General features: G+C 37.9%; 1 protein-coding gene across 1 annotated transcript in view; it reads left to right on the top strand.

The window, feature by feature from the left end:
* NCOA2 (nuclear receptor coactivator 2) overlaps positions 1 to 19,744 on the top strand; it is a 188,564-nt gene that overhangs the window by 132,721 nt on the left and 36,099 nt on the right. The window contains exons 6-12 of the mRNA XM_058822034.1: positions 3,820 to 3,923; positions 7,988 to 8,165; positions 9,575 to 9,760; positions 10,604 to 10,705; positions 10,801 to 10,941; positions 14,184 to 14,331; positions 16,715 to 17,984. Of these exons, the coding sequence (XP_058678017.1) occupies positions 3,820 to 3,923; positions 7,988 to 8,165; positions 9,575 to 9,760; positions 10,604 to 10,705; positions 10,801 to 10,941; positions 14,184 to 14,331; positions 16,715 to 17,984 (2,129 nt within the window). The remainder of the gene's footprint in view (positions 1 to 3,819; positions 3,924 to 7,987; positions 8,166 to 9,574; positions 9,761 to 10,603; positions 10,706 to 10,800; positions 10,942 to 14,183; positions 14,332 to 16,714; positions 17,985 to 19,744) is intronic.

Here is a 19,744-nt window from a genome sequence, read left to right as displayed (position 1 = left end):
GTTTATACTACTGTAATTCAGATAAAATATGCTTGATCCCTGGTAGCTATATTCATAAGGATGGGACCAGTTTCTAATTCCATGCTGCCTCTCCAGTGCAGAATTCCCTGTATGGAGATGAAGCCATGGGAAGTCCCTTTCCATGCTGCTCACTTCCTGTGGCTGCAGAAGGCTGTAAATACAGCCCTGTAAATACAACCTCTGTCCATACTCTTCCTCCGCTGCCCTTTGGCCACTGTGCCTGTGGGATAGCTGGTAGCACTTGGCTGACATTTAACAGGGGCTGTTCTAGCAGGAGGCATCACTGGCAGCTGTGAGGTCAGGGAAGCAGCTCCCACTCTCCATGTGGCTGCAGTGGCAAAATCCAGTGGCTGTGCTTAGTCAGAGGGTAACCCCAGGGGTTCTCCTGGGGCTGGGAGAACAAGGTTCTGAGGGGCTTTGCAATGTAGCTCTTTTCCTAAGCCTTGACATTCAAAGATCATTAATGTAGCATAGCAATTATAAGCTCTCTGAGCTTTTGACTTCTTTGTTGGGCTCCCATGAACTCAAAAAAGATAGAAGTAAAAAGGGGAAAGTGAACTTTACATTTTTGCACCATTACTTAATGCTGGAAGCTAGAACTGTTAAGAAAAACGAAGAATACTGACTTGTGATAATGCATTATTTTGTCAGCATTAGAAATTCATGTATCAATCATTGGTTTTTTCCAGCCTTTCTGTAACAAATTTTTGTTGTCAATTAGCCCCGTGGGCTGTATTGCTGAGGGAGAGATTTGCATTTCAAGACATTCCCCATGACTGACTGTCAGGACGGCACTGCTGACAGGATTCACACTTACTTGTCTTGGAAGCGCTGATAAAGTCTACTCGAGGGGCTTTGTAATTCAGTCCAAAATGGATCATTTATTGCATAGTTGAATGTTATTAGTAGCTGCAGCTTCTAGCAGTGACATGAATTACAGCTGGTCCTACTCAGAGGCTGTCTGAGGCCTAGGTTTCCTATACAATGCCACTTAAATTTAAGTGTGGCCTACGGCCTGGATGTGTAGCCTCTTCTAAGCTCTCCAGCTACTTGAATTCTTACCCAATTAAGTTACAGATCCAATTAGGAAGTCAGTCATTTTGGAGCACTTGTGATTTATACTTTTCAGAGTGCCTAGCCAAAGTTCATGAGTAGTGAGCATTGAGTATTAGTAGTTCATGAGTGGTACATTGTCACCATCTCTGGGAATAGAGGGTGGGTAACATTCGAGTAGAAATAGAATTTTCATGTTTTCTCCATTCATTATGCTTTTTCCTTGAGAAAGCACTAAGTTTATTGATTCCACAAAGATGTTGGGCTCTCTGAGAAAAAGAATGTAAAAGAAAATGAAGAAGTCAGATGATTGTGAAGGACAGCTGGTGTTGAAGCAGAAGCAGTCAGGGATCAAACAATCAGAATGGAGAGAAGAGGGAAGTGGAGAGGAAAGCAGTGGCTCTCAGGAACTGGATGTGAGGCTTGAGAGATCCTTGGTCTGACCTGGTATTGCAGCTTCTGTATTGATTGCTATTATAATAATTTAAAATGTCCACTTTTTCCTTTGTATAAAACCTCATCAGTGTGCATGAAAGAAAACCATTGTTTTTATCAATGTATAAACTCCATGGTTGTAAGAGTGAAAAAAATCAGCAGCAAATATTTCGTATTATGTAAAAATAATCGGTAAAAGTAGTCTGTAAACTGGTGACATAAGGAAACTGTAATGAATGTGCTTTCACAACATTGATGGATCATATCTGCAGCCCCTCCATTTCTGGCTCATAGAGAATAATTCCATGTTCTCGCATAATCAAGATGTTATCAATGGCTGAAACAGTGGTCAAATGAGAACAAGAAGCTGGTATCCCTGTCCATTCTAATATTTTGCAGTGTGAAAATAAGAGATCACTTTATGCTAGCAGGAACAGATGGGAAACAGATATCATCACTGGCTTTATTAAAAGCTCAACTCTATTTTTAGAGTTCTTTTAGAATTTTTAGAACATGTTTTCAGTTTCGTATCATCATATGGTGCCAACTCTGCTGTGTTGTAGCATGGGAAGGATTGTTCAATTGTTTTTCTGTTACACCTAATTTCTGCTTTTTGCCAAAACAAGGGAGGTAAGGAAAAGAATAAAATCCCACCCCTAGTCTAAACCAGAGATACTAATTTTATGTCCTCGTGAGTTCAAGTGGCAGAGGAAATGTTAATAGTTCTTTCTAGTGAATTTATTTCTATGAGATTATGCTAATCAGACTGATTTAAAATTAGATGGTTAGCTGCAACTCCATCTTCAGAGCAATTTGCTAAATCATTATTCACAATGGTGTTATATAGTGTATAACACCTAAGAAGACAGCCAAAATTTTTGTGAGTCTTTTCATGAAAGCAAGAAACCATAGAAATCTAGGATGAGACAGCCCAAGTGACCAAAGCCTTATTACCAGCAGGTGATTGCTGACAGGAGGACACCCAGGGCTTCACAAAAGCTGCTCCTTTACTCTTATGTCTGGGCAGCACGTATTCACACTGACCTTAAAACCTATGCCAGGGAAATTCAGAAGAACTTTACCTGCATTATTGCAGATCTGCAGATAGTGGAAAATACTGTACACTTGGATACATTTTAATTTGCATGACTGATGTTTTAATTTTCACTCTCGGTAATTTTCCAAAGGCCCTTTGTTCCATCTGCACGTGGTACTTTCATTAATTCCTACAATGAATGTTCTTCTAGTTTATTGTTGAAGACATAAATTCTAGTTAAAATTTCAGTGTGCTTTCATGTTTAGTAAAATAATTTATTGCATTATATTAAAAAATAATAAATGTATATTATTTTTAATATTCTAGATTGCAGGATGGTCCTAGCTTTTACATAACTGCTGCTTGAAATATAGTAAAATAATTTTGAATATAGAACTCAAATTTTGTTTTGAGTATAGAACTAACAACAAAAAGTAACTGGTTTCATTAATTTACAATGTACAATGTGCATTAGAATATGTATTTTACATACTGGTTTTATTAGTTTTATTAATTCATCCTTAAACAAAAATAGCATTATTGAAATAGAAATATTAATACAGTTCATTACTTGATAGGAATTATAAGCTCACTAGGTTTGAAATTTCTGTGAAAATCTCTTACATTTGGAGTTGGGTATAACCTGTGATGCTGTATACACATTTTAACGTATGGCATTATGTTCCAGGAACTGAAATCATTATTTTCTTGCCTGCAATTTTCAAATGCAGCACTTGAAATTGTATGTAGTTCTAATAATATATTGGTAAATAAGGCAGTATGAAAATGACGTGATAGTAAGAACGTGGGTGGAGACATGGGAGCAGAACTGAGGCCGCTCTTTCTCGATACTGAAACCATAGATTGTGGACTTCTGTTTTTCCTTCTAAATATAGCGGTCATGGAAATGCTCTGCAGCTGTAAGCTTTGCCTGCTCTTTTAGATCAGTCTTTGACTACACCTTGAGCCTAGTTTTTGCCCACTGCACCTTCATAAAGAGCCCTTGTCTTTGCCCAGTGTTAGGCTCTGTAGTTTGGTGAAATGTCTAGCAGAGAAACATGAGAAATTATTTCTTTTGTGTCACAAGATCTGAAAACTGAGAAGCAAATGGACTAGCTGTGCTTCCGTTGAATCATTATGGGAGACTGCCTAATCTCATTTTCAGAACTGTTGCACTGTAAGCATTTCACAGCTCTTCTCAATGCTCTGTGGGCTCTTGGTGTATCAGTGAGATCAGTCTTCTGTCGCTTAACACATGGTATTCTCTCTTGCAGAAAAAGCAGCAGCAGCTAATGAAGATGAAGTGCAAAAAGCAGATGTATCGTCTACAGGTCAGAGTGTCATCGACAAGGATGCACTTGGACCAATGATGCTTGAGGTAAAGAGCACAAAATCCCTGTATTTAGGGCAGTTCTGCTCCTCCTGGGATGAATGAAATGAAAAGGTGTAGTCAGAGGTTGCTGTAAAGGAATGGTCAAGAGAGACAAACCATCCTGGCTACTTGGGATTACGCCATTGAAGAGTAGGCAGCATATTTATTTCTCTTGCATTCAGTGATGAAACTCTCTCAACTTGAAGTGGGGAGAGGCCCAGAGAGTTCTGCTTCTTTGTAACATGGACAGCTTGAGGGGCTTCAGCTGACAGCAAGTGTTGGGTGTCTGCTTGTGCATGTTTTATTTTTTCTGAACCACAACAGCTGTGGAGGACCTGTTGCACTTAAACATTGACTTATGTGTACTTACGTGTACAAGTGAAAAATATTCCTCTAAAATTGCATGTCATTGCTATACTGCTTTAATATTTTATCATTTCAGCACTTGAAGCAGGACTCTTCCCCCTAGAATATGAAAGTAATCTAGGGGAGATTTTCAGGATGTGTATTTCAGTTTGTTCAGTTTAGATTTCTGTCTCATTTTAGCAGTTATTTTGATACCCCAAAAGGATGTATGATTCAAGCCTAGCTTCCAAATGTGTGTTAGCAGTAATGTTGGGTAGGTATGTTATCAGGGATCCTCTTGTCATGTGCACTACTGCTTTATCTGCTTAAACTCACTTGCAAACTGTTTATTCCCATCCCATTCTGCCTGTGGACTTCATTTGTAAGGAAGAATAAATGTAACTTTAGGTAACATAAAACACAAACTCTGAATAAAGCTTTGGCAGAAACATAATTATTCTGTAATTTCTGAATGCCTGTATAACAGTTTTAAGTATCTGCTCTATTTTTCATAATTGGTCAACAGAAGACATAGTTTTCTATACTGTGCATGAAATAAAGGCTCCAAATTCACACTGCAAAGCATAAGATTAGACAGGTAGGAGGCATTGTTCTTTGAAAAGTGGGGATAACAAATTAATTTATTTTATTTAATATTTATTATACATACTCACTTAATTGAATGTTGTTGTTTTTGCTATCAAACAAGGTTATGCATTCATCTCTTACACTGCTATGTTAAAATTTATCTTTAATTTTCTATTAATTTAATTGTAAGGACCTGTTTTGTAAGGACAAGGAAAATAAGAATAAGATTATATTTTTCATGGCTTATCTTGTGTGATTGGCTACTGCAGCAAACATGACATGTAAAATCAACCATTTATTCTGTTGTTCCATTTAATTTAGTTTTCCTTTGCATATGAACAATGAAACATTGTGGAAATTAATGAACCAGCGTTCTTTTGCACGAGGAAACTTAAAAAAGACTGAAAGTTGTTCTATATTTGCTGTGGAAAGACTACAGATACTTTCTTTGTGTCTTTATCACCTTAAGGAAATGCAATTCAGTTATTTAATCTTTACAGAACCCTTTTATGCAACCTCTTAAAAACCCCCTACCTTCTCTCATTGCCAAATAATAATAAAAATTGCAATGCTGATGAAGAGTTTATTAGTTGATTTGGTTTAGAAATGTTATTGTATGTTTTTATTAGAGAATAAAACTGAAGAATACTCAAAATAATGAGTTTTTCCAGCTGAAGAAAGTGAGTAAAATTCATCAGGCAGCTGCCTCTGAGGAATATTTTAACATATTTCTTGCTTAAAGCATAAAGTAGATAGGAAGAAACTGTGGAAAAATAGTCAAGAGAGAGATGACAACATCTCAAAGAGCACAAATGTATTTTCTGTTCCAATATCTAATCTAAAATATCTGTTTTCTTGATTTTTCTTCCATCATACTGTCCATTATTTGTTCAGCCATTTTCCCAATAGCTCTGAAAAAAAGTTTTTGATTGTGGTGGCTCACATCTGGGAACAGAAATAAGAAATTACTGCGAAAGTGGAGCTTCTAAAATATTCAAGTGTCTAGGTGCACTAGCTTCCTCAAAGGCCTGCTGCTGCTTACCTGCAAGATTATTTTCTTAAGAGAATGGAAAGAAATGAGAGACTGAAATATAAGGGCCTTTGTTGCTCTAAGCCCAGATGGCCACATCTGTGATCAACTCAAGAAACAGCTGTGAGGGAACAGCACAGAGAGCACTTCTCTGCCAAACAAGTTGCCACTCTAGGAAACAGTAGGGAAAACTGAAGATTATTGTGGGATGCCAGTAATTCTCATAATCTCTTGCGTGCCATCTCCACCTTTGAAAATTTTCTCTTTAGGACTCCAATAAACATCTGTGCTAGCTTTGGTTTTACAGCCCCTGTGAATTGATGTGTGGACAGCTGCCAAGCAGGATGGTTTGGCCAAACTCACACACTTCTGCCAGCTCTAAATACCGTGGCTTCTATGGTTGGCCAACTGGAGACTGATGTGGCTAGCATCTTTTTTTTCTTTAATTAGTTTTCAGCCAACTCAGCTCTCTGGTCCAGCTCTTCATAGCCTCACACAGTACAGGTTGCTGTTGTGGTGTAGGGAGTACTAAATCAAACAGGCCATGCTTACACTGGCTTTAAATGGTGGTGAAATGCAGCCTAAAACACTAATCCATAGCAGAGATGCTGATTATGATACTAGAAATTATTATGCTGAAAATTATACTAGAGCCTCAATTTATTAACTAATTTGTAAATCTTTATTAGTTAAAATAAATACTACTCAGCAGGAAAATGTAATGAATGTTAAGAAAGTACATATAAAGGATGGATCTCACACAGAAAGTGAATCAACAGGAGGAACCAAAAAATATCAGAAACTAAAAGAAGGCAATGATAAAAAACAATGCCAGAGATTAGAATTTGTGCCAACAAGAGGACAAAAAGACCTGGTTTATCTTAATTTAGAGGCAGTCAGGGAAAGTATGCACTTACACATTTCTTGGTGGGTTTTATTTTGTTTTAATTTTAAGATAGAACAAAGAAAGCATTTGTCAGCCATTGGCTCAGCTGCTCCCTTTGCATTGTGCTTTCACTGACCCTCCCCTGGAGCAGAATCATTATCTAACTTATCTAACTAAGTTGGGAAGAACCTCTGGAGCTTGTGTATTCCTACCTCCAGGTAGAGCAGGTGGTCCAGATCTGAGTCCAGCCAAGGTATGAATATCTCTTGAAGGTGGTTTTGAAGTCTCTTGCCATATCTGACCACCTTCATGGTGGAATTTTTTTTCTTGTATCTCCATGACATTTCCTGACTTGCAACCTGTGTCTGTTGCATCTCATGCTTCCCTTGTGAACCTCTGGCCTAGAGCCTGGTTCTGTCATCTCTTTAGCCTTCTGCTGGGTGGCTGAAGGTGGAAATAAAATCCATCCTAAGCCTTCTATTTTATCATCTAAATTTGCTAACTGCTCAGTAATGTGCAATGTTTTAAACATCTCTCTGTAACCAGTGGACAGAACTGCCTGCTAAGACCAACACATGAGTTGTACAGTGTACAAGTTGGGTCAGATCAAAAATGCCTGGTGCTTGCTGTGGCCGCTCCTCCTTGTTCAGACTGTTTTGCAGTGAGCTGTGTTCAGATTTAGTATGGATCCACTTGGTTTTGACCCACAACGAATTGTGGGTGGCCTGTTTTTCTAATTTATTTCTGTCCCTGGAGATACAATAACTAACAACTCTTCTAGTGATTTCCTGCCAGTCCTTAGAGAGGTGAATAAATCAGGCAAAGCTGCAGAAGTCTGTGTAGATAGTTAATTGAATGCTTAGACAAAAAGCTTTGGTGCTTTTAAGTTTTTATTCCCCCTTTATCTGCTTATATGACATAAAATTAGAGGGATGATATATTTCTACCATCTGCAATCATGCTTGGAGATTGTGGGTTTCATTATTTTGCAAAGTGTGTACCTTTCTGTGCTTTTACCCTGCTGTCATATAAGTAAGATTAGATGCTCAATCTGAAATGTGTCCTTTGCTCTTAGAGACAATAATGTAAGAACTGGGATGGATGAGGAAAAATTCAGTTATGTCTTCTGAATGGAGTATTTATTTTCTGTGTATTTTGTTGATCTGATTGTTTGCTGTTGTGTTTTTCTCTCTCTCTGATTTTTTATTTTTCCCCCTTTAGGCCCTAGATGGGTTCTTCTTTGTAGTGAACCCAGAGGGTAATGTTGTGTTTGTTTCTGAGAATGTGACACAGTACCTGAGGTACAACCAAGAAGAGCTGATGAACACAAGCATATACAGCATCCTGCATGTAGGGGACCACAATGAATTTGTCAAAATCCTGCTGCCAAAATCTTTAGGTATATAACTTTTCCTGATATTGTACCATTACTTATTTAACTTTGGTTTTGTAAGTCAGCATTTAAATAACTGAAGTTAATGTCCTGACACTGCTTACAGTTTCATCGTATACATTATTTATTTTTAATGTATATATAGGCTATGAATGATTAATATTATTCTCAAAAGCATTCTCCACTCTTTGCAAATTCTTCTTTGTTAAAATTGCTTTTAGCAGTTAATGTTAGCTGATATTTTTTAATGGATCTCCAGAGTGAATCTAAAAGACAGCATTAGCTATGTGAACTCTGTTAGTTCTCTGTCTTGGCTGCTTATTCCAAAAATGGCCCATGAAAGGAGAAATATAAAAGAAAAATCAGAAGCCTCCTTATATTAGAATTTTTATTTCAATGGTTTTGTTCTCAGCAATACTTAACTTTAAGAAAGTAAAGTGTTTTTGTTAGTTGCAGCCATTTTTGGGTTCATTAATATTAGTTTTAATGTCATTGAGTGTTGGAGGAGGTGAAAAGAAAGAGGAAGTCAATACTGGGTTTCTCATTTACTCACAGCAGTTTAAAAAGTATGGCTCAATTCACTTTAGCATTTTATTACTGTACTTATATACTCTGAAGAAGCAAAAATGTAAATGGCTAAAGTCAATATATTACTACATTTATTGCATTTTATAACTGAAGGGGGCAAGCAAAGAGTATTTTAAATATGACCCTGCCATTTCCTAATGTGGTGTAACAGTGATTCGCTCTGACTGATGTCCAGTACCTATATTTGTGCATCTCAGGATTTTGTTTCTTTTTTTACTTGTCTTAAGCACTGTGTTAGGCTTTAGTTTTACCCATAGCTCCACCCAGGTCGTTTCAACCCTTCAGTCTTTCCCATTGTAGCTGTGACTGTGTGTTTCAATTTATTCCCTATTGTATTGCTTCCTGTTTTTATAAGGGCATATTAGTTTCATTTCTTTCCCTTCTAACCTGGACAGAGATTTTTATACAATGCAGCCATGTCTTCTAGTAGTACCTTTTAAGTTTGCTGGAAAGATCCTACATACTGCCTTATGTTTTTCAGTCTCATTAATCAACTTGGTCTACCCAGTAGGCTTTTGCTGTGCTGTGTAACTTTTACATGCACCAATATTTAGACTTATATTCTGCTTTTCTACTATGTCATTTTGAGTCACTTGTGAAAACATAATAGCTGAACAAATTAGCAGTGCTCTTAAAATCTGTTAATTTTATAAATGACCTAGTTATGTGCTGGTTTGGGCTTTAATATTATAATTAAATTGTTGTTGTTGTTAAATGAGCTTGTTTCCCAGCCAGTTTGTAAAACATCTTGATTAATTTCCTGTGGATAAGCAGCAGAAATGCCTGGTAGCAGCTTTGTCTCAGTACCTGATTTTGCTTTTGCTCAGTGAATGGGGGATCCTGGTCCGGTGACACTCCGAGGCGGAACAGCCACACCTTCAATTGCCGCATGCTGGTCAAGCCTCTGGCTGAGTCTGAAGAAGGCCACGATAACCAGGAAGCACATCAGAAATATGAAACTATGCAGTGCTTTGCTGTTTCTCAACCAAATTCCTTCAAGGAAGACGGTGAAGGTACTCACCATTTCCAGTTTGTGTTAATGCACTTTCAGGGCAGTTGATAAAGTTGACCTCTAAGTCTTGAAAATTGGAAAAATTCTTAGGTTTGGGGGTTTTTTTATTTAACTGTAGAAATGTGCTTTTGTGTCTTGGCTATGAGGATATACGCTTGCATGCAGCTATTCGTTAAACCAGCTGAGAGAAATTCTGTTTACCTCAAAGGGAGATACCCTAGTTTTATATTGCTGAAATTGTAAAAAAAATGTAGCTGACTAGGAAGAAGGTTTCAAAGGGCAATTTTTTGAATTCTTAGAATTTGAAGACAATCGTGGTTCACCATTTCCTTTCCCATTTACTACTTCAGCAGGTAAATTTCCTCAGATTGTTTTGTAAGTGTTCAGGTAAGTAAAAATGGTTATAGTGAAGGTGAGTTCTCAGGAACAGGAAGCATTTGAGACAAGTTTAAGGAATTTGACTTAGAAAATATGAAGTGGGGAGTGTTAAAGAAACGTGCTCTTTGTGCATGCAGTATATTCTCTTTTATTACTTACTTCCTGAGTGGTTGAGCTACTACAGGTAGATTCATAAATGTGTGCCAATACTTACGGATTGTGGTGGAGTCCTTGTTAATTTTTCTTCCGAAAGAAAGCAAAGCCACTTTTCCTGTTTTATTTAATGTTTTAGGAAGTAATGAAGATACAAATCTACTGAGTTTTGTCTATGCATGTATTGGTACAAAATCTATATTTTGGTCTGAATAGATTTAAGGAACTTTTTAAAAGTATTTCTGAAGTCTTTGTGGAAGCAAAAGTCTTCCCTTTTCATGAAAATAAAATGAAGTAACATTTTTCTCTTAAGATTTGCAGTCTTGCTTGATTTGTGTTGCAAGAAGAGCTCCAATGAAGGAAAGACCACTTCTTCCTTCGTCAGAGAGCTTTACTACACGCCAGGATCTTCAAGGTATTGTGAAATAAGAGTAGAAGTTTTAATTGTATTTCCTTTTCCTCACTTGAGAAATTGCTATAACAAATACTTTCTAATGTATCTAATATCAGGCAAAATAACTTCATTGGACACAAGTACCATGCGAGCAGCTATGAAACCTGGCTGGGAGGATTTGGTGAGAAGATGCATTCAGAGGTTCCATTCACAGCACGAGGGAGAAATATCTTTTGCCAAGAGGCATCACCAGGAAGGTTAGGTTTCATACTTTTAGTACTTTTTATTTTTAACCTGTTTGCCATTTGTATCTCTTGGTTGTTCTCTCTTTGTTATGCTTTCAGAGCAATCACCAGCTACTGACAGTCCCTTTCTCAAGCTGTTTTATTTAGCACACTGATGGCTCTCTCTCTAGGGAGCTCTTCAGCTTTCTCACTGGTTGTTTTATCCTTCCTGTTACAACTGTGCCATCCTGGAGTGTGTTTTAAATCTTCCAAATGTCAAATTTATTTTGGAAGGAAAGACCCTTGCATGTTGTCCAAATGTTCACTCACCATTATTCTTCAAAACCTCAACTCACACATTGCAGTTCATTGCCCGTATTCCCTTTCTTTACAAAAATGGACTTTTACTGTCCCATTTCCTGTGAGAAACATTGAGTATAAATTCCCAAAGCTGCACCTCTCATACTGTTTGGAAACCTACATTGCTGCACTTTATCTAGCTGATAAGTGTTATAGGATATACCACAAGCACATCTACTCAGTCAGGATTATGGCAGGTAAGAAATAGGAAAGTACTGCACTTGGAATGGTCCCCATGAGGTTCCTGTGGTAGTGACTGGGAGGGGATTTTTCATAAAACCCTTCTACTTCTAATTCTAGTAACACAGACCCAAATTAATAAAAGCAAATAACCCTATCTAGTCCATGGGAAAGTAATTTCAAAACCAATTGGGAATAGCTGGAACGTTTCCAGTACAGAAGCATCATTCTTTGGGTTCATGTTTAAAGAACAGGGTTTACAGCTGGCTTGTAACAAATAGTTACCATGGTCATTAAACAGCAGATGTGTCATCTTGGATACTAAATTATAACTGGAATGTCTAATTATTCCACCAAATATACACCAAAAAAAGAGCTTTAGTCATGAGGCATTAGTTAAATGTTCTTTAATATGTTCTGCTTTCCTGAAATCTTCAGGTGGTCTTTTAGAAATGTGGGGTCACAGAAATGCTGTGTTATTTTAGATAACAGTTTTGGGGGTATGTACAGTAGAAGTGCTAAAAGTTCACAGCCTTGTGCTGTGATTTTAGACAACTGAAGAAGGCAATATGCAATTAAAATTAAACCAGGGGTCTAGAGAGCAGTTGAAGGATTAATTTCAGTGTTCTTGAAGTTATTCCTGACCAAATTTGCAGCTACTACCTTGAGTCCTAAGGTTGAATGCGTCCTTTCTTAAGCTTTCTATGAAGTGGTAAAAATATACGTGTTTTGGCGTTTACACTGTATCATTTTGCAGTTGTGGCTTAGGATCATCATGTAAATTGTAGAATTAATCTAAATGAGAGGCCTCTTTTCTTCTTGTCAAAATGAAAAGAGTGAGTGGTAAGTGGAGGGAAAACCTCTGGAATTACTTCCCTACAAATGATACAGCACTGAAGAGGAATAATGGCTGAAATATTTTGCTCCCCTGACCTGCAGTATGAGGAAGACAAACAAGTCATATCTTGGGCTGGAGCATCTTTGTGCTTGCAGTTTTCAAGTCATTGTGGTTTGAGAATGGAAGCAAAGAAAGTAATGCTCTGCTACATGTAGTCCAGCATTACAGTGTGAAAAAAATCCAGCATTAGCTTGATAAACAATAAAAAACATGCTTTAAAATTATCTCTCAGTGTAAAATGCAGAATATATGGTAAGTTTTTATTGGCCACGGTCAGAAAAATAGCATTTCCTCAAGAGGAGTATGGAAACATTCTTGTTTGCTTAAAGAATTAGTTTGGAAAATGATTTAAGTAGAGATTTCACTTGTATCCTGTTGGCATTGAGTACTGGAATTTCCTGATGTGGTATATGCTAAAGTTAAGAGCTTTGGACCTTCTGGTGCCCAAAGGTTAAACTGAAACAATGACATACCTAACAGTGAAATTTTGTTTTGTATTGTTTCACTGTTGTAGGTTTTTGTTTTTCGTTACATTTTTACTCTGAAAAAACCCTTCTGGTTGTTTAAATTGTGCTTCCTGTTTTCTCACTGCCTAGATAATACTTTGCAACCTTGCAGAACAATATATAACAGTGGGGGACAGGGAAGGAAAGCAATCGTTACCAGTCTTGCAAGGCTGAAAATGTGCTAGCTCAGTAGACCAGAAAAATAAAGGCCACACTTGGAAAACCACGTCATTTCATTACAACAGGAAATATTAAAAGACTAGCAATGAAATGAAGATCACATGATAATATTAATTTAAAAAAATAAAATAAAAAAGAGAGAGACAGAACCCCACAAAAAATATAGATGTATGAAAAAATAAGAAACTAAATGTATTTGTAGTGCTTCGTTCCTATTTTTTCCCTAAATGAGTATATGAAAATTTTTGGAGTATTTTACTTCTCTCATGTCTGCAATCCTAATGTGATTGCTTTTGGACTAGAAATTTTAAGGGACCACACTTGTTTCATTGATGGCAGAGAGTGAACAGTAGAATAAATGTTTGGGAGATGTGCTTTTCCATAACATGTTTTAATATTTCATTAAAGAAGTGTCACAGAGGTGTATGGAAGTTAAAAAACTGAATTTGTTTCAGTTCAGATTTACATTAAAAACTTAAAGGGCTGCAGAATGTGTACAGTGAAGTAAACCCCAAACCTGAAATGCAATCAACACTGAGAAAGGGTAGCAGAGCCCCAGTTTTGATTTAGGTAATTTTATTTGTAATTTTTTAGCCATATATATTTTGTATTTGTTCTTTTAAAAGTAATAATTTCTCTTTCCAGTTCTCATTTCTAATTGTTCTTAGGTAAGAGTTTATGCATTTTTTAAAATTAAACAAGTAGTGAGAGTAACTGTTGCAAGACAATTTAGTCAGGCTTGGAGGGGAATATACAGGCTAATGGAAACAGATGATCTAAAAACTAAGGATACTTGTATCAAATCATCATGGTGTAATGGTACAGTGAAAAAGTGTTTGAGGAACAAAAGGAATTAGACACATATTTGATGAAAAGTGAAATGGACATCAAGAGCTTCCTGTCTGCTCCTGGAATACATTCTGTTTCATAGTATCTTCCTGTTATTGCTGTCACTCCTTGCAGATTTTCATTTGATCGCCCTACAGCATGCGGGATCCTTTTTTTTTGTACACATCTATTTATTTTCAAAATGTTATTTTTATTTATTTTGCTTAATTAGCACCACATCTGGGCATCAGTGCTAAGCATGAGATGTTGAGCAGCTGAGCAGTGTGCCATTAGCTTACCTGTGTTGTTGTGCTTGCCTGCAGTGCTGAGGCAGGGGCTGGCCTTCAGCCCCGTTTATCGCTTTTCCCTGTCGGACGGCACCATCGTCTCTGCCCAAACCAAGAGCAAGCTCATCCGCTCTCAGACGACCAGTGAACCTCAGCTTGTCATCTCCTTGCATATGCTTCACAGGTAATCCTGGCCACTTCCTTGTTGTAAGCATACTGTTGTTATTATATTTCTAAGGTCCATACCTTCTGAGTGGTTTTCTACCATGCTGCTCTTCTCAGCAGTGCAGTTCCTTGTGGCTTCATCAGGGCTCTCAACCCACCCCCTTTTATCCTAGTAACCTTCATGAGCCACAGCTACTGCCCAACTAAGGACTTCACAGCTGTGGCTCATTTAGAATAACTAGAACTGGCAAGGCCACTTATATTCCCCAACACAATACATTTTACTGTGACTCAAAGGCCACCTATACTTCCTTGCGTCCACACTCTGCTGAGAGTCAGGCAAAGCACGAGGTTGCCAAAGCAAATAGATTGTTTAAGGCTGATAGATTTCTGTTGACCCACAACTGATATCATGGAAACAAAGTAAGATTTTGAAATCAATGCTTGCAGGAGGAAAAGACTGTAAGATTGTTTCAGAATTTGAAAATGGCATGCTGGATTTTCAATGCCATGTTCTTATTTTCAGTATTTTAATTTCCTGTATTTTGCATAGTAGATACAAGAAACTTTTCAATAGTGATTAAATCTAGAAAGCTTAGAATTCTTGTAGTTCATATTCTGTTATTGGTTCTGGTTCTTCTTTAAAAAACATGTTATGAGTATTAGAACTACACTTTAGTGTAGTCAATTAAGTGTTGCTTAATTCTTTGATTGTCTTTGTGCCTTGTCTTTTCTGGTGCTTGGCTTAGTGGCTCTCATATGTCCAATTCTAAGCAGTGTCACTACTGTTAGTTTGATTTATTATTAAAAGTAGAGACAATAATATGCTAAAGTCAGTATTGAGCAATCACTGACATCAGAACTTTAACATACAATTTTTATTAAATCATTGCACGTCCTGGTGTATTTGTACCAGATTTTGTTTCAGGCTTTATTCCCAGTCCTCTGTATCATTTTTCTTGAGAGGAAGAAAACAGTGCTAAACATACTTATAACTGAAACCATTTTATAGAAATTGTAGATTGATCTGGCTAAAAGCTGTCTGCAATTTGTTTTCTTTGGATTGCTGAATAGACCTAATATTTTATTAAGTGCCAAATCTTAAATTTTGAAAAGCAAGCACTGATAATTTTTAAATGGTACTCATAAATTTTCTTGCACTTTTTAAAGCAGAGTGCTGGTACTACTGTATTTGTAATAAGGTATTAAAAATACCCCTTTTGTATAGTTAATGTTTTTCACCTTTGCCTTTATACCTAAGATAACCAATACAGAATTCACTGCTCTGTATTTTTCAATTATTTTACTACTCACACTTTAGCAAAATGAAGGTTTATCTGCACTTACTTATACTGTGCAAACAGGAATGGTTTTTGTCTCATGGAGAATGCATATTAGGAATGTTCCATTTATATTTGGTTTTGGAAGTCTGGAGTTGATTTGATTTTTTTTTTCAGAATCTCATTTTTTTCCTTCCTAACCTACTTGACTCTGTCTCTTTTGTAGCTTTTAGCATTTGGGAATATATCTGATTTTCCTAATTTAAGTTTTAGCACAGAGTAAAAAGTGTATTACATCCTCCCATAAACTAATTAAAATCTACTGAGGAAACGAAAAGTGACCTTCAGGTGCTCTCACAAGAGCTTTTTCTCTGTGTATGTGTCTGTGTCTCTCTTCTCTTTCTTCTGTCTTGAGGCTTACATCTCTAAAATACAAGTTTCAGCTTCTGTGTGTGTGGTTTGTTGTTTTTCTTCTCCCCTTTTCCTAAATGCCTGTGCAGGTCTGGATTGCTAACAGACTGTTCTCATTCTGAACAAGTATCCAGTAGTTCCCTTGGCTCACAGGCTGTTTTGGAGCAGTATTGAAATACTCTGGCAGTGTAAAAATGTGACTTTTTCAACTTTCTTTTCACTATGAACTTGGTGGGCAAATAGCCCGCTCCAGCCTTGTGGTGGGGCTAACTTAGAGAAATTCAAAACTCCAGCAAACAGCTGTCCGCAGCTGTCTTGTAAAACATGTATTTGTTGGGTCATATGTTTCAGATGAGATTTCTTTCATTTCTAGAAATCAGCTCTTGCCAAATTGTAGAGAGATACATTAAAGGGAGTGTGAAATTGTAACCTATCAGCATTTCTAATGACTGTCATTTAAATGAGGTTTAGTTTTGTTTTTCCTCTCTTTCATTGTTTTCTAATGAGGTACTGAAAAACCATACTGTTAACGTTCAGCCATGTTGAGAGTTGCATATCACTTTTGTCAAATTGTTGATTTGTTTTTGATTGTAGAGGTTTTGTGTTATTTTAAAGTGAGGTTTGGGGTTTTGCTTCTTTTTCCATTATGTAATTGCAAGTTGGCCACTGTCATGTAGCTAACAGGCTGTTTTTCTTCCTCTTGCCACATAGAGAGCAGAATGTCTGTGGAATGAATCAGGATTTGACTGGACAAGGAATGGGGAAGATATTGAACCCAATTAGTTCCAGCAGCCCTGCCCATCAGGCCATGTGCAGTGGGAACCCAGGTCAGGATATGACCATCAGTAGCAATATAAATTTTGCCATAAATGGCCCAAAGGAGCAAGTGGGCATGCCAGCAGGCAGGTTTGGTGGTTCAGGGGGAATGAACCATGTGTCAAGCATACAAGCATCCACTCCTCAGGGTAGTAACTATGCACTAAAAATGAATAGCCCCTCTCAAAGCAGCCCCGGCATGAACCCAGGGCAGCCAAACTCTATGCTTTCCCCAAGGCATCGCGTGAGCCCTGGAGTGGCAGGAAGTCCTCGCATCCCACCCAGTCAGTTCTCCCCTGCAGGAAGCTTGCATTCACCTGTGGGAGTCTGCAGCAGCACAGGAAATAGCCATAACTACACCAACAGTTCCCTGAACGCACTTCAGGCCCTCAGTGAGGGCCACGGCGTTTCTCTAGGATCGTCGTTGGCTTCACCTGACCTAAAAATGGGAAATTTACAAAATTCCCCTGTGAATATGAATCCTCCCCAGCTAAGCAAGATGGGAAGCCTGGACTCTAAAGACTGCTTTGGAATATATGGGGAGCAATCAGAAGGTACAACTGGACAAGCAGAGAGCAGCTGCCATTCAGGAGAGCAGAAAGACAGCAGCGATAGCAACATGCCACCGGTTGTCAGTGGCGAGAGACCTGATGGACAGAATAAACTGCACGATGGAAAAAGCCAGACAAAGCTCTTACAGTTGCTGACCACCAAATCAGATCAGATGGAGCCTTCACCTTTGTCCAGTACCATGGGAGACATTAGCAAGGACTCCACGGGAGGGTTGCCTGGGTCTGGTTCAGCACATGGAACCTCGCTCAAGGAGAAGCATAAAATTTTGCACAGACTATTGCAGGACAGTAGTTCTCCTGTAGATTTGGCCAAGCTCACAGCAGAGGCCACAGGCAAAGAACTGAACCAAGAGTCCAGTAGCACAGCTCCTGGTTCAGAGGTGACTGTTAAACAGGAGCCAGCGAGTCCTAAGAAGAATAATAATGCACTACTTCGTTACTTGCTAGATAAAGATGATACTAAAGATATTGGTTTACCAGACATACCCCCAAAACTGGAGCGGTTGGACAGTAAGACAGACCCTTCCGGTAGCACAAAGTTAATAGCGATGAGGACGGAAAAAGAAGAGATGAGCTTTGAGCCTAATGAACAGGTAAGCTAATTTTTGCATTATGTGTGAATGACTTGTTCCAGGCCTGCATTCCTGCCATCTGACTTACACAAAGAGTAGCATCTTGGCACTTCAGGAGTCTGTTACCTGTCTTTTGAAATCCAGTCTTCACTCAGTTTCCCAGCTGGTGATGGTCACACGGTGTAAAAGCACAGGCTCTGCCTGGGAGGAGATGGCTAATGCAGGGTGCCTTTCCCAGATGCTAGTCAGGCAAAGAGAAAATACTCGTGACTCTTGGTTAGTGCTGCCTAATTGACAGCTTTTCCTACAGGCTGAGGTTGAACTGCTGTTGTGCTTGCTAAATGGGTCCTTGACCTAGCCCAGCATAGCAGCTACACTCCTCCCATGGAAAACAGGTTCATGCTCAAGAACAGTTGTTTGAAAGGACTGATAACAACTTTGCATTACTGGTCTTCATGTTATGCTTGACCTGCAAATTAAAATCAAAGCAAATAGACTTATGTGGCAGTCTGGAGGATTTGATGGGATTTTCTTGTAATCTTAAAAATTCTTTATATTCAGCCTCAAGTTTCTGTGAAAGATTAATTGATCAGTGCAGGGATCCTGTCTCCTCATGCAAGGTTATCTGCACTGAATTTTACATTCAGAATTTCTTTGCTTTTTGTGCAAGATCCCTTGTTGCTGTGCTGCCCAACACAATAAATGGTGTATTGTTGGGACCTATGCTAAGAAGTGTTATGTCACACTGGCTTTGATGCAGAATTCACTTTCCAAAAGCAGCAGGTCCACATCACCCAGAGTGCTCCAGTTTTCAGAGCTTTGCAAGAAGAAGGGGCACAGTGAAAGCAATCTGCTACTTCAGTATTACTGTTTATATTATTTATAAAATGGGTAATTACAATATCAATTTTAGTATAAAGCATTTTCTGGGAAGGTTATAACTAGCTGGAGTTAATGATCCTTAGATTTGTCCTACACTATCAAATCTCCCAGCTGGTCATTAATCCCCAGGCAGCCCTGTGTGTGAAGCCTTAGTTTGTAAATCATGATCAGATCATATGCAATGCAAATGTTCATGCATCTCATTCACAGCCATATCCTTAATTTTAAAAATTTTGTATATTTTCTAATGTGTAGACTAGGTTTGAGCTTGTTTATTTTTTTAACCCATTGTATCTTTTTGTATGCATAAAGACATTCTTGTTTATATTTTCTATATTGTATTGTGAGACTGAGGAGGGTTAGATGACATTTTCTTAGCCCTAAGACACAACATTGGATTAATATTTTTTTATTTGCCCTTTTGGCAGTCTGTAACTAGTAGACAGTTCTTTCAACAGTGGTTATAACCACAAAACATAGAGGCCAAATGTGTCACTGCAGTGTAGATGCAGCATTGTTAAAATCTCAGTTATCCAGGCAACTCCTAAGGTTACTTTGCTTTTTGTTCCAACAAAATTTGACAACTATTGCCACTATGTAGGAGCAATTGTGGTTTTTCAATCCTTCCCACACTTTAGGAGAAACCAAGCCAAATTGTACTAATTTCTCCTCACTGAAGTTTGCACTGATTTATCCTCAAGCCTGGATGTTAGTTTGGTTTTCAATAGAAGCCTGTATTTTCTAGTGTTTGTAGAGGTAGGGTGTAGATTCTCCTTGAGAACTGATGGTTCATTAGGCTATAAAAATACAGAAATCAAGAATTTCATAGGTAAACTAGCAAGAATGGCATATTTTTAACATGTCTGATAGATTTCAGTTCCTAGTTCAGATCCTACACA

Source organism: Ammospiza caudacuta, chromosome 1 (genome assembly GCF_027887145.1).
Source record: "Ammospiza caudacuta isolate bAmmCau1 chromosome 1, bAmmCau1.pri, whole genome shotgun sequence".
NCBI classification, from domain to species: Eukaryota; Metazoa; Chordata; class Aves; order Passeriformes; family Passerellidae; genus Ammospiza; species Ammospiza caudacuta.
Note: the sequence above shows the minus strand (reverse complement) of the source record. Positions and strands in the feature narration are given on the sequence as shown.